This window comes from Microcaecilia unicolor, chromosome 9, assembly GCF_901765095.1.
Source record: "Microcaecilia unicolor chromosome 9, aMicUni1.1, whole genome shotgun sequence".
Classification (NCBI taxonomy): domain Eukaryota; kingdom Metazoa; phylum Chordata; class Amphibia; order Gymnophiona; family Siphonopidae; genus Microcaecilia; species Microcaecilia unicolor.
In genome coordinates, this window is record NC_044039.1 from 164,544,676 (window position 1) to 164,557,695 (window position 13,020).

At 46.3% G+C, this 13,020-nt stretch overlaps 1 protein-coding gene across 1 annotated transcript in view; it reads left to right on the plus strand.

Moving 5' to 3' along the window:
- The first annotated feature begins 429 nt into the window (after positions 1–429).
- TMX1 (thioredoxin related transmembrane protein 1) overlaps positions 430–13,020 on the plus strand; it is a 37,568-nt gene continuing 24,977 nt past the window's right edge. The window contains 3 exon segments of the mRNA XM_030214751.1: positions 430–631; positions 634–649; positions 8,845–8,960. Of these exon segments, the coding sequence (XP_030070611.1) occupies positions 511–631; positions 634–649; positions 8,845–8,960 (253 nt within the window). The 5' untranslated portion in view covers positions 430–510.

Here is a 13,020-nt window from a genome sequence, read left to right on the forward strand (position 1 = left end):
ACAGTGCGCCTATAGCAGGATGGCGGCCAACGCTACTTGATAACAGAACCCAACAACTCTAGTGGCATTGATCATGTCCTGCCCAAGTTCAGAATTAGGCACCCAGTAATCTGCGCATAAACCCTGCGGTAACTGCCTGATTCTAAGCTGGCCCTAGCTTTCTGCATTGGCTGCAAAAGCAGGCACAGAGGGGCATAGGAGCCAACTTTTCAAAATTATTGGGGATGCTAAGCCCAATGGAAATAACCCCTCCCTGGACACATACAAAGAATTTTCTCAATATTGGGGACAGAGAGACATGAAGCTACGTGCATTTGACAGCCCCTCCTCACGCGCCACCGCCCACCGAGCAAGCCGCAACCCTCTTCACACGCATGCGCAGACCCCTCCTCCGTGATGACGTGCATTTGAAGACCTGTCCTGCGCAGTGTGGGCTCTGAGCACGAGAGCGGAGCGGAAGTGGGGAAGCGTGGGTTTGTTGAGGCCGGGTTGGGGCTTGCGGGAGCTGTCATGGCGCTCTCCAGCAGGTTGCTTGTTGCCTGCTTATGCTGTTGGCTACTTGTCACGGTGCTGGGAAAGAAGGGCGAGGTGCGAGTCATCACCGACAGCAACTGGCAGGAGATCCTGGAGGGGAGTGGATGATTGAATTGTAAGAGCTGGCACCTCGACCACACTGCGATAGCTGAAGCTTGAACACGCTTTGGTGTTCTGAACTTGGATGGAGACTTTTTTTTTTTTGAGAAGGCAGACAGAAATAAGCTGCACAGAAAGCAGGATAGAGGGAAGCATTAGAGAGCTCCTTTGTACAGGAAACCCTTTACTCAGGCTGTGACCGTGTCATTTTTCAAACACATTCTTATGCTGTTGTGATTATACTATTTACTATACATACTCGTCCTTTAAATGTTAAAGGAATGTTTGTATTTTTGGAAGTGACCCCCCCGATGAGAATGTACATATTTTACAGTCTACACAGAGCTGAGCAAGTTTGGTGCTAAACTTGGTCTTTTAGTGCTTCTGGAATAGAAAGTTGACCAATTTGCTAATAAGTTCCTCTTTTGGTCAAGCCTTGTTTACCTGTTTTACCTTATGGCGCTCCCGCCTGTGTCTTTGATGCGTACGTACTTTTGTATGCCAATAGTTGATCCGCATTCATCAACAAACCTTACCTTAGCTGAAAAGGCCAATGGGAATTTTCTGTTACACTCCATAATCCTTTTAGTGACCATGATGGATTTTGTATACATGCTTATTGAAGTGGTTATTGTAAGTTTCAGTATATTTAGTGCGTGATAATTTTTCATTTTGGCTTTCATATACTCCTACTCATACTCCTTGTATTTTATCGAATCTTGAAGCAAAATTGAATTAGACCCCCAAGGAAAGGAAGAGAGAGAAAAGGCCAGTGAGTTATTTTCTTACATCTGAATTAATTAGAAGCAAGTACTTGCTTTTAATGCAAATAAACTGGTTATTTTCAATCCACTGCATCCTTTCCTCTCTTCCCCTCACAATTTTTCACTGAATAGTTATTTATTTAGACATCTGTTTGGGTACAGTGTTACAAGTATACTCCCGTAAATTAGAATTATTGTGTAAAATTTCAGTATTATAGAAATGATTTATAAAGCGTTTGCGTTCCCATGAAATGTACATCTGGCATTTGATTAATTATTTTCAGTGGATGTAGTATCTCCTGTGTTTTATGTTTGCGTATAAGATGATGCCAGTTATTTTAAAGTTAGGAGTTATGAAGTAAATTAAGAGTGTACTTTGTGTTGATCTATTCCCTTTCGTTTATTTTTTACTTTTTTTGTTTAGTAAATGTTTTCAGGCTACAGAATACAGTTAAAATACATCAGATGGAAGAGTTAAGGCCTCAGTTCTCATTAGGGGACTTAATTGCTATAACTGGTTATCAATAGATCTTTACTGTGTTTTTGAACTTGCTAGTTTGCCCTTTTTCAAATTGAGAAAGTTGAAGAACTGGCCTGGTCTTACTAAAGGAAGTTTTTCATTTTGTATCTTTGGGGAAAAAATTAATAAATCCTATAAGTAGTAGTATCATATTTAAAAATATATGGCCTTCTACCATATATTTTTATAGTGAAGGCCATATATTTTTATAGTGCATGCTATCTTCAGAAAAGTGGCTTATTTTTCAAAATGAAAAATGTTTCCAAATTAACATGTAAATATAGGTAACAAATCCTCATCGCAATAAAAGTTTTCAAATCCGTTTTACTGAATTTCTTACAACAGATGAAGTAGAATTTTCTCTTACACTCCATAGTCAGTGACCATGATAGACATTGGGGCTCATTTTCAAAGCACTTAGACTTAGAAAGTTCCATAGTGCTTTGAAAATACACCTCTTTGAATACATGCTTATTGAAGTGAAATTGCAATTTTTAGTATATTTAGTGTGTGATAACTGTTTCATTTTGGCTTTCGCACACTCATACTCTACTCCACCCTTGCATTTTATCGGATCTTGAAGCAAAATTGAATTAGACCCCCAAGGAAAGGAAGAGAGAGAAAAGGCCAGTGGGTCATTTTCTTACATCTGAATTAATGAAAAATCAACTGTTATATGTGGAACAACTTTTGAAACTATACCATTTCTTTTTCTTTCTTACCGAGGTAAGATTTGTCTTTCTACAAGCAGTAACATTAAGGAGCTTATTTACTAAGGCGCATTAGGTGTTTAGTGTGGCTTTTAATATATGCTAGTAGTATAGCACTGTATTAACTGTTATGAGTGCTAAATTGTTGCATTAAACATCTAATACAGAAATTCCTATCAGCAGACATGGAATGGGCAGTGACTGCACCTTGTTAACGTGGCTCAGTTGAAACTGCACCAGGAAGTGCAGAATTCCAAAGGAGATGTACCAGATAGGAGAGAGATTGATAAGTATGGCTAAGGAGAGGGACCTTGGGGTGATGGTGTCTGAGGATCTCAAGGTGACGAAACAGTGCGACAAGGCGGTGGCCACGGTCAGAAAGATAATAGGCTGCATAGAGAGGGGTATAACCAGCAGGAGGTGGTGAGGCCCCACTTGGAGTATTGTGTTAGGTTTTGGAGGCCATATTTTGCTAAGGTCATAAAAAGACAAGTGATTCAGAGAATTGCGACACAATTGGTATGGGGTTTGTATTGCGTGATACGATACAGATATTCAAATATTTGAAAGGTGTTAATTTACAAATAAATCTTTTCCACAGACGGGAAGGTGGTAGAACTAGAGGACATGATTTGAGGTTGCAGGGGCGCTGACTCGGGAATAATATCAGGAAATACTTTTTCATATGGAGAGTGATAGATACCTGGAATGCCCTCCTGCAGGAGGTGATAGAGATGAAAATGGTAATGGAATTAAAAAATGCATGGAATAAACATAAAGGAATCCTCTATAGAAGGCATGGAATCAAACACGCTTAGCAGTAATTAGGGAAGCAAAGCTAGTGTTGGGCAGACTTCTACGGTCTGGACAGATTCAGCTTCTGTAACTGGAGAACAAGTCCAGTGCCAGGCAAACTTCTATGGTCTGTGCCCCGCAAATGGCAAGGACAAATGAAGATCAAGTATGTGTATGTAGTATCGCATCATTCCTTTTTATCTTGTTGGGCAGACTATGGACTTTACAGGTCTTCATCTACTGTGTTACTATGGGGCTAATTTTCAAAGCACTTAGACTTACAAAGTTCCATAGGTTACTATCCAGCTTATTTTTGAAAGAGAAAAATGCCTATAGTGCGACCTAAATCGGGAGATAGACGTTTGTCTCGCAAAGGCGCCCAAATCAGTATAATCGAAAGCCGATTTTGGGCGTTTCCAACTGCACTCCGTTGTGGGAACGAATAAAGTTGACGGAGGCATGGTGGAGGCGGAACTGGGGCGTGGTTATCAGCCGAGGAGAGATGGGCGTCTATAGCTGATAATCGAAAAAAAAGGCGTTTTTACCGCGATTTTGGGTCACTTTTTTGGACCCTTTTTTTTCACGAACAAGTCCCAAAAAAGTGCCCCAACTGCCCAGATGACCACTGGAGGGAATCGGGGATGACCTCCCCGGACTCCCCCAGTGGTCACTAACCCCCTCCCACCAAAAAAACCCCACTTTAAAATCTTTTTTTCCAGCCTGTATGCCAGCCTCAAATGCCGTACCCACCTCCATGACAGTGTTCGATCCTGTCACAGCCTTTCCCTGGGTCAGATGTGGCTCTCGGGTGCAGTACAGGGTCACATCAGCATTGCATTGTGGTGGGTGTAGGGTATTGGGCTCCGAGATTTCATTAGCTTGTGTTACAGTCTCACGATGTTGGTAGTTGGTAGGCTGTTCTCCCATGGTGCTTTTCCCCCTGCCTACTGGGTCAGAGTGTGCCCTGTTGTGTTTCCTGTTGTAGTCCATGCGGTAGTGGCCATTTTTGTAAGCCAGTTTTAGTTCCCTTTCCTGTGTTAGCCATGCTGCAGAACTTAGTTCTTCCCTTGAATGTGGCTGAAAGAGGGCATTGTACAGCATTCTGCCAGCTCTGACCTACTGCTAATCTCAGTACCAGGGAGACTCGTTGCCAGTGGGGCACAACCTCTGATCTGCAGTTAACTGTGAGTAAAGGCGGTTATTCCAATAAAGGACGTTTTCGGAGAGATTAGTCTTCAGGTGTCAACTGGTGTGCCAATGTTATATAGCAGCAAGCAGTCCTAAAGGCCTGCGTGTATGCAGGTCCCTGGAGCACTTTTAGTGGGTACCGCAGTGCACTTCAGCCAGGTGGCCCCAGGCCCATCCCCCCCCCCCCCCACCTGTAACACTTGTGCTGGTAAATGGGAGGCCCCCAAAACCCACTGTACCCACATGTAGGTGCCCCCTTCATCCCTAAGAGCTATGGTAGTGTTGTACATTTGTGGGTAGTGGGTTTTGGGGGAGGGGGGTTGGGAGCTCCGCACCAGTGTTAAGGGAGCTATGCATGTGGGAGTTTTTTTCTGAAGTCCACCGCACTGACCTAGGGTGCCCAGTTGGTGTCCTGGCATATCAGGGGGGCCAGTGTACTACCAATCCTGGCCCCTTCCACGACCAAATGGCTCAGATTAGGACGTTTTTGAGCTGGGCGTTTTTAGTTTCCATTATCGCTAAAAAAAACAAATGCCCAGCTCAAAAACGTCCATTTTTTCGAAAATACGGTTCGGCCCGCCCCTTCACGGACCCGTTCTCGGAGATAAATGCCCATGGAGATGGGCGTTTCCGTTCGATTATGCCCCTCCACGTAACTTTGTAAGTCTAAGTGCTTTGATAATATGCCTTTTAGGTAAAATGGTGCAATTAGCTACATCTTCAAAGGTATAGCTAGCTGCATTCCCCATAGTTGTGCCATTGACATAAGTTAGCAATACTTTCTCTTCCATAACTGCATGGCTGCCTTCCTAAACATGCCCGGTATACCCCCAACAGTTAAGGCATTTTAGGTGCAAAACCTCTGCCTTAAGTTTGACTGTTAATGTGCTTTAGGTGCAAAACCATAGCACACCTTAGTAAATAAGTCCTATGTAAAAGTAGGAGGTACTGCTCTTGGTACCTGGTTGTGAAAGAGCAGAAGTAGATTTTAAAACCTGTTTTAAAAACATTTGTCTTGTAGATTGGTAAAATCAGGTTGGTAGATTGTTTTAAAGTGTAGAATACCAGAAATAAAAATAAATGCCTTTCTATTAAAGAATCTGTAACTGTGAAGACTGATCTATAACTGCATCTTAATGTTTTCAACAAACATTGAAATTTGGGAGCCACAAGGAAATCTACTGTAACAGCATTTAATTTTCGTAAGAGTGGCTATGCTAAAATGATGAAAATGGTTAAAAAGAAGCTAAAAGGATCAGCTGCAAAGGTTGGAACTTTAAATCAGGAATAGGCGTTGTTTAAAAATGCCATTTTGAAAGCCCAGACCACACTCATTCCACATATTTACGAAGGTGGAAAGAAGAGAAAACGACAGCATAGTTAAAAGGTGAAGTGAAAGAGGCTATTAGAGCCAAAAGAACATCATTTAAAGAATGGAAAAGGGACCCAAGTGAAGAAAATAAGAAACAACATAAGCACTGGCAAATTAGATGCAAAGCGTTGATAAAGAAGGATATAGGAGTTTGTAATATTCTTCTTACAGGACTCTGTAATTCTTTTTTTTTTTTTTTTTTTTTTTTACTATGTAAGCTGCATTGAACCTGCTGTGTGTGGGAAAGTGCGGGGTGCAAATGTAATAAATAAATAAATATGAAAATAAACTTGCCGCAGAGGCAAAACCTCATAGCAACAACTTTCAGGTACATCAGAAGCAGAAACCCTGCGAGGGAATCCGTGGGACCGTTTGTTCATGAAGGAGCAAAAGGGGCACTCAGGGAGGACAAGGCCATAGTGGAGAGACTTAATTAATTCTTTGCTTTGGTCCTTATAGAAGAAGATGTAAGAAATCTACCTGTACCAGAAATGGTTTTCAAGGGTGATGATGGAGAAGAACTGAAAAATCTTGGTGAATCTGGAAGGCATACTGAGCCAAATCGACAAAAAGAGTAGTAAATCACCTGGACCGGATGGCATGCATCGAAGGGTACAGAAAGAACTCAAACATGAAATTGCTGATCTGCTGTTAGTACCCTTTAACCTGTCATTAAAATCATCCATTGTACCTGAAGGTTGGAGGGTGGCCAATGTAACGCCGATTTATAAAACGGTTTTGGAGTAATTCGGGAAATTACAGACTGGTAAAACTGACATCAGTGCCGGGTAAAACAGTGGAAACTATTATAAAAAATAAAATCATGAAACACATAGATAAACATGGTTTAATGGGATAGAGTCAGCATGGATTCAGTCAAGACGTCTTCCTCACCAATTTTAATTTCTTTGAAGGCGTGAATAAACATGTCGATGTATCTAGATTTTCAAAAGCTTTTGACAAAGTTCCTCATGAGAGACTCATGTGAAAATTAGTCATGGGATAGGAGGTAAGGTTCTGGTGTGGATTAGGAATTGGTTATTGGACAGAAAACAGAGGATAGGGTTAAATGGTCATTTCTGTCAATGGAGGAGGGTGAATAGTGGAGTACCTCAGGATCTGTACTGGGACTGGTGCTATTTAACATATTTGTAAATGATCTGGAAAGTGGAATGACAAGTGTGCTGATTAAATTTGCAGATGAGACAAAACTATTCAAGGGGTTAAACAAATGCGGACTGTGAAAAATTGCAAATGGCAGATGAAATTTAATGTGGACAAATGCAAAGTGATGCACATTGGAAGAATAACCAAAATCATAGATACCCGATGCTAGGGCGCACATTGGGGGTCAGCACTTAAGAATAAGATGGTGTCATTGCAGACAATATGCTGAAATATTCTGCCCAGTGTGTGGCTGCGGCCAAAAAAGCCAACAGGATGCTAGGAATTATTAGGAAACAGGTAAGTAAGACCAAGAATACTAAAATGCCTCTGTATCACTCCATGGTGCAACCTCACCTTGAGTACTGCGTTCAGGTCTGGTCACCGTATCTCAAAAAAGATATAGCGAAATTAGATAAGGTTCAAAGAAGAGTGACCAAAATGATAAAGGGGATGGAACTCCTCTCATTTGAGGAAAGGCTAAAGAGGTTGGGGCTCTTCAGTTTAAAAAAGAGATGGCTGAGGGATGATATGATTGAGGTCCACAAAAAATTGATTTTTTTGCTCTTTCAAAAACTGCAAAGACTAGGGGACACTCAGTGAAGTTAGATTACTTTTAAAACAAATAGGAGGAAATGTTTTTTACTCAGCGAATAGTTAAGCTCTGGAACTCATTGTTGGAGGATGTGGTAACAGCCGTTAGCGTATCTGGACAAGTGCCTGGAGGAACAGTCCATAGTCTGCTATTGAGCCGGACATTGGGAAGCCACTGCTTGCCCTGGGATTGTTATCATGGAATGTTGCTAATGTTTAGGTTTCTGCCAGGTACTTGTGAACTGGATTGGCAACTGTTGGAAACAGGATACTGCACTAGATGGACCATTGGTCTGACGCAGTACAGCTATTCTTATGTTTACTTGCGCGTCTCTTTTTACTAACATTTTTATAACTGTCATAGGCTGCTGTAGAAAAGATTGATGTTTGTGTGTTGTGACATACAAGGGCTTGATCAATCTAGGGTGCTAGGTCACCCATTTCGGGCCCGCATGATATATATATATATATTTTTTTGTACTTGCTGCCATCACTGTGACTCTGGGCAAGTCACTTAACCCGCCATTGCCCCATGTAAGCCGCATTGAGCCTGCCATGAGTGGGAAAGTGCGGGGTACAAATGTAACAAACAACAACAAAAAAACAAGTAATCCTCTTCAGTCTGCACTGTGTCTCTCATATCATGTTTGAGCTGCGCTTTACTTTTGTAGACTTGAACTGAGTGGCACAGTGCAGACTGAAGAGGATCACTGTTTTGACAGTGGTGACAGGGAGGGTATATTTCATCCTTGCTGGAAGGGGAAACCAGGAAGAATGAAACTGCTGAGTAAAAAAAGGGATAGCAGGAAAATGAGGGCATGAGAGAAGGAAAGAGACAGAGGACAGGGTGAGAGGGATGAAAGAGAAGAGGAAGCTGAGGGGAAGACAAGGTGGGAGCATGAGGGAGAAAGGAGACCTGTGCCACAAATAAGTGATCCAAAGAGGTAGTCACTTCTGGTGCTGGCATGCTTGGGGAGGGGGGTGCTATTGGCTTTTCACTTAACCCTCTGATACATTTAGGTGTGCTTATATTTTAATTGTTGTCTGAAGAGATAGTTGTTGTGATTTTGTTTTTCCTTTTTTGATATAGGTTTTGTTTTCTAGCTATGCTCCGTGGTGTCCTGCCTGTCAGAATCTCCAACCTGAGTGGGAAGATTTTGCGGAGTGGGGGGAAGATTTGGAGATTAATATTGCGAAAGTTGATGTTACAGAACAGCCAGGTAACCGTTGTGCGTCTCCTTTTGCTACTGAAACTTTGTACCTGTTTGAAGTTAAACATTGACTTGCTGAACATGTCTCATTTCTAAAAGTGTCTCTTCCATATCATCAAGCTGATCAATCCATAGACTGGTGGGTTGTGTCCATCTACCAGCAGGTGGAGATAGAGAGCAAACTTTTGCCTCCCTGTATGTGGTCATGTGCTGCCGGAAACTCCTCAGTATGTTCTCTATCTCAGCAGGTGGTGGTCACACACAGCAGCAGCTCTGGCTAGGCCTCCAAGCCTAATCCTTAGGTTTTGTTGAGTGCCTGGGGTTGAGGGCTCTTTTGAGCAAGTGCAAACCTGGTGGTGCCAGGTCCCTCCTTTTCTCCCCCCTCCCGCTGGCTCCGTTTAAAAAAAAAAAAAAAAAAAATATATATTTTTAAACGTCTTTAAAGGCGTTTAATTCGACGTTTCTTTAAACGTTCATTGCAGCTACTCACTGGGACACCAGTTCGTTACAGCTCGGAGCGGCAAGCAGGTAATTTTACCTTTTTATAGCGGGCAGGGGGTTCCCCGATTCTTCTCCTCGTGGCAATGGCGTCGGAGGGCGAGGGCGCAAAGGGTCGCTCCCCGGATCGCTGGAGCGCTTCTAGAGGGGATGCGGGGGTTTTACAACCTGATTCGCCCTTGATGGGTGATAGTTTAGTGACCGATGAATGTCCCGGTCGTTCCTCCGGCGTGGCGGTTTTTTCCCGCCATAAACGCCCATCCCCCGCTCCTCGCCTCCGCCATCTTGGCCGGCCACGCGGCTCGGACGGCTTCTTCGGGGCCGCCCTTGAGGTTGGAGACATTAATGCCATGAACGCCCTTAATTTGGGCGACGGCACAAAAGCGGCTAAAGTTAAGCGCCGTTCTTCCCGCGCGGCTCCTTCACGGAGTTTCGCGCCGGACGCCATTTTGGATGCGCAGCATGTCTCTCCCCCGCTATTGCGAGCGCCGCTTGAGAGTGCGTCTAGGGCTGTTGCCCAGGCTGCAGAAGTGCACAGTCTGGGGGGTTTCTCCCCCGAGTTTGTTTTGCTGCTGCATCAGGCTTTCCTCATGCAAAACGCTGCCCCTGCTCCCTCTTCTGATAAAGAGGTTGAGGTTCCCAGAGGGTAAACGCCCTCGGGTTGATTTCCAGGCCTTGGAGGACTTTTGTCTCCTCCGATGTAGATGAGGGCAGCGTATCTGAGGTCTCCCAACGATCCTTTGCGGATTCCTTGGAGGAGATAGATCCCCGCTCGGCTGGAGCGGATGACCCCTCTGCAGCGCGGCTTTTTAGCCCAGAGGATTTGCCCAACCTGTTGTTACAGGCCATGGACACTTTGAAGATTTCCTCTCCGGAGGACGTCTCTCCCTCAGCCCCTGTTGGCTCTGCCATTATGCTGGGGACGAAGCGCCCGCCTAGAACCTTCCACGTGCATGATGCCATGCACACCTTAATTGCGGCTCAATGGGATGTCCCGGAAACGAGCCTTAAAGTGGCTAGGGCTATGTCCCGCCTCTATCCTTTGGCTGTGAGTGAACGTGAGGCCTATCTGTGGCCTACCGTGGATTCTTTAATCACTGCGGTGACTAAGAAAACGGCGTTGCCGGTGGAAGGTGGCACGGCCCTAAAGGACGCCCAAGACAGAAGATTGGAGGCGGCCTTAAGGTCGTCCTTTGAGGCAGCTGCTTTAAGTTTGCAGGCCTCAGTTTGCGGCTCCTATGTGGCCAGGGCGTGCCGGACTATGGTGCAGCGGGCTTCCCCCTCGGATCTTTCCTTGAGGGCTGATTGGCCGGCCCTGGAATCGGGCTTAGCCTATTTGGCAGACTTGCTGTATGATGTCTGGAGAGCCTCAGCTAAAGGCATGGCTCAGACAGTCTCTGCGCGGCGGTGGCTTTGGCTGAAACATTGGTCTGCTGACCACGCCTCTAAATCCCGCCTGGCTAGATTGCCTTTTAAAGGCAAGCTGCTCTTTGGGGTCGAGCTGGACAAAATCGTGACCGATCTCGGCACGTCTAAGGGCAAGAAATTACCAGAGGTCAGGGCTCGGGTTAGTACTCGTCCCGATACCTCCAGAGGACGGTTGCAGGAAGCCCATCGGTACCGCCCGGGCAAGTTGGGTTCCTCTGCCCCCTCTTCCTTCAAGAGGAATTTCTCCCCCAAGCAGCATTCCTTTCGCAGAGACCGCCGTCCCGGAGGTGCTCCCTCCGGTCCTCCCCCAGGGTCTCGTACCCAATGACGGGGCCTTGGTCCACGCCCCAGTGCAGATTGGAGGACGGCTGTCCTCGTTTCTGGGCGAGTGGACCACTATAACTTCAGACGCGTGGGTGCTGGAAGTCATCAGAGACGGCTACAAGCTAGAGTTCTGCCAACCCTTAAGAGACGGGTTTGTACTCTCTCCCTGCAAGTCTCCGGTCAAGCTGTGGTAGTGCAGCAGACCTTGGACAACCTGATCCGCCTGGGTGCGGTCGTTCCGGTGCCAAAAAAAAAAAAAAAATCAGATTGGCAAGGGACGTTACTCCATTTACTTTGTGGTTCCAAAGAAAGGAGGTTCTGTCCGGCCTATCCTCGACCTCAAAGGGGTCAATCGGGCCTGGAAAGTGAGGCACTTTCGCATGGAGACTCTCCGCTCTGTTATAGCGGCAGTGAAGGCAGGAGAGTTCTTGGCTTCCTTGGACATCAAGGAAGCGTACCTGCATATTCCCATCTGGCCTCCTCTCCAACGCTTTCTGCGTTTTACAGTCCTGAGACGACACTTCCAGTTCAGAGCCCTCCCTTTCGGGTTGGCTACTGCTCCGCGGACCTTTTCCAAAGTAATGGGGGTCATAGCGGCCTTCCTGCTAAAGGAAGGAGTACAAGTCCATCCTTATCTGGACGACTGGTTGATCCGAGCCCCCTCTTATGCAGAGTGCGGCAAAGCTATGGACCGGGTAATTGCTCTTTTGAGCTCCCTGGGATGGATCATCAACTGGAAGAAGAGCCAGCTGCGCCCGACTCAGTCCCTGGTGTATCTGGGAGTTCGATTCGACACCCAAGTGGGCAGAGTGTTCCTGCCAGACAATCGGATTGTCAAGCTTCAGGCTCAGGTGGACTAGTTCCTAGTAGCCTCTCCTATTCGGGCTTGGGACTACGTGCAGCTGTTGGGCTCTATGACGGCCACGATGGAAGTAGTGCCCTGGGCCAGGGCTCATATGAGACCACTACAGCTATCTCTGCTGCTGCGCTGGACTCCGATGTCGGAGGATTATGCTGTGCGCCTTCCCGTGGACCCAGCAGTGCGCAAGGCGCTGAGCTGGTGGACGCAGACAGACAAGTTGTCTGCAGGATTGCCTCTGGTGACCCCGGAGTGGATTGTCGTCACGCCAGACGCCTCTTTGATGGGCTGGGGAGCCCACTGCTTGGGAAGGACAGCGCAGGGGCTCTAGTCTCCTGCAGAGGCAAGTGGTCTATCAACCTCCTGGAACTCAGAGCCATTCGGTTGGTGTTATTGGAGTTCATCCCGGTACTGGTGTTGAAGCCTGTACGGGTCCTGTCGGACAATGCCACGGCTGTGGCCTATATCAACTGCCAGGGAGGTACCAAGAGCGCCCCTCTAGCCAAGGAGGCTATGAGTCTTTGCCAGTGGGCGGAAGCGAACCTGGAGCAGCTTTCAGCGGCCCACATTGCCGGAGTCATGAATGTCAAGGCGGACTTTCTCAGTCGCCATACCTTGGAGCCCGGAGAGTGGCAACTATCTGCTCAGGCGTTCTTGGACATCACGAAGCGCTGGGGCCAGCCGAGCCTAGATCTGATGGCGTCATCGGCCAATGGCCAAGTGCCGCGCTTTTTCAGCAGAGGACGGGACCCTCGATCCCTGGGAGTAGATGCTCTTCTCCAACAGTGGCCGACACAAGAGCTCCTCTATGTGTTCCCGCCCTGGCCCATGTTAGGCAGGGTGCTAGACCGGGTGGCAAAGCATCCCGGCAGGGTAATCCTGGTGGGTCCGGATTGGCCCAGACGTCCCTGGTATGCGGACTTGTTCAGGCTCTCAGTCGACGATCCTCTGCGGCTGTCA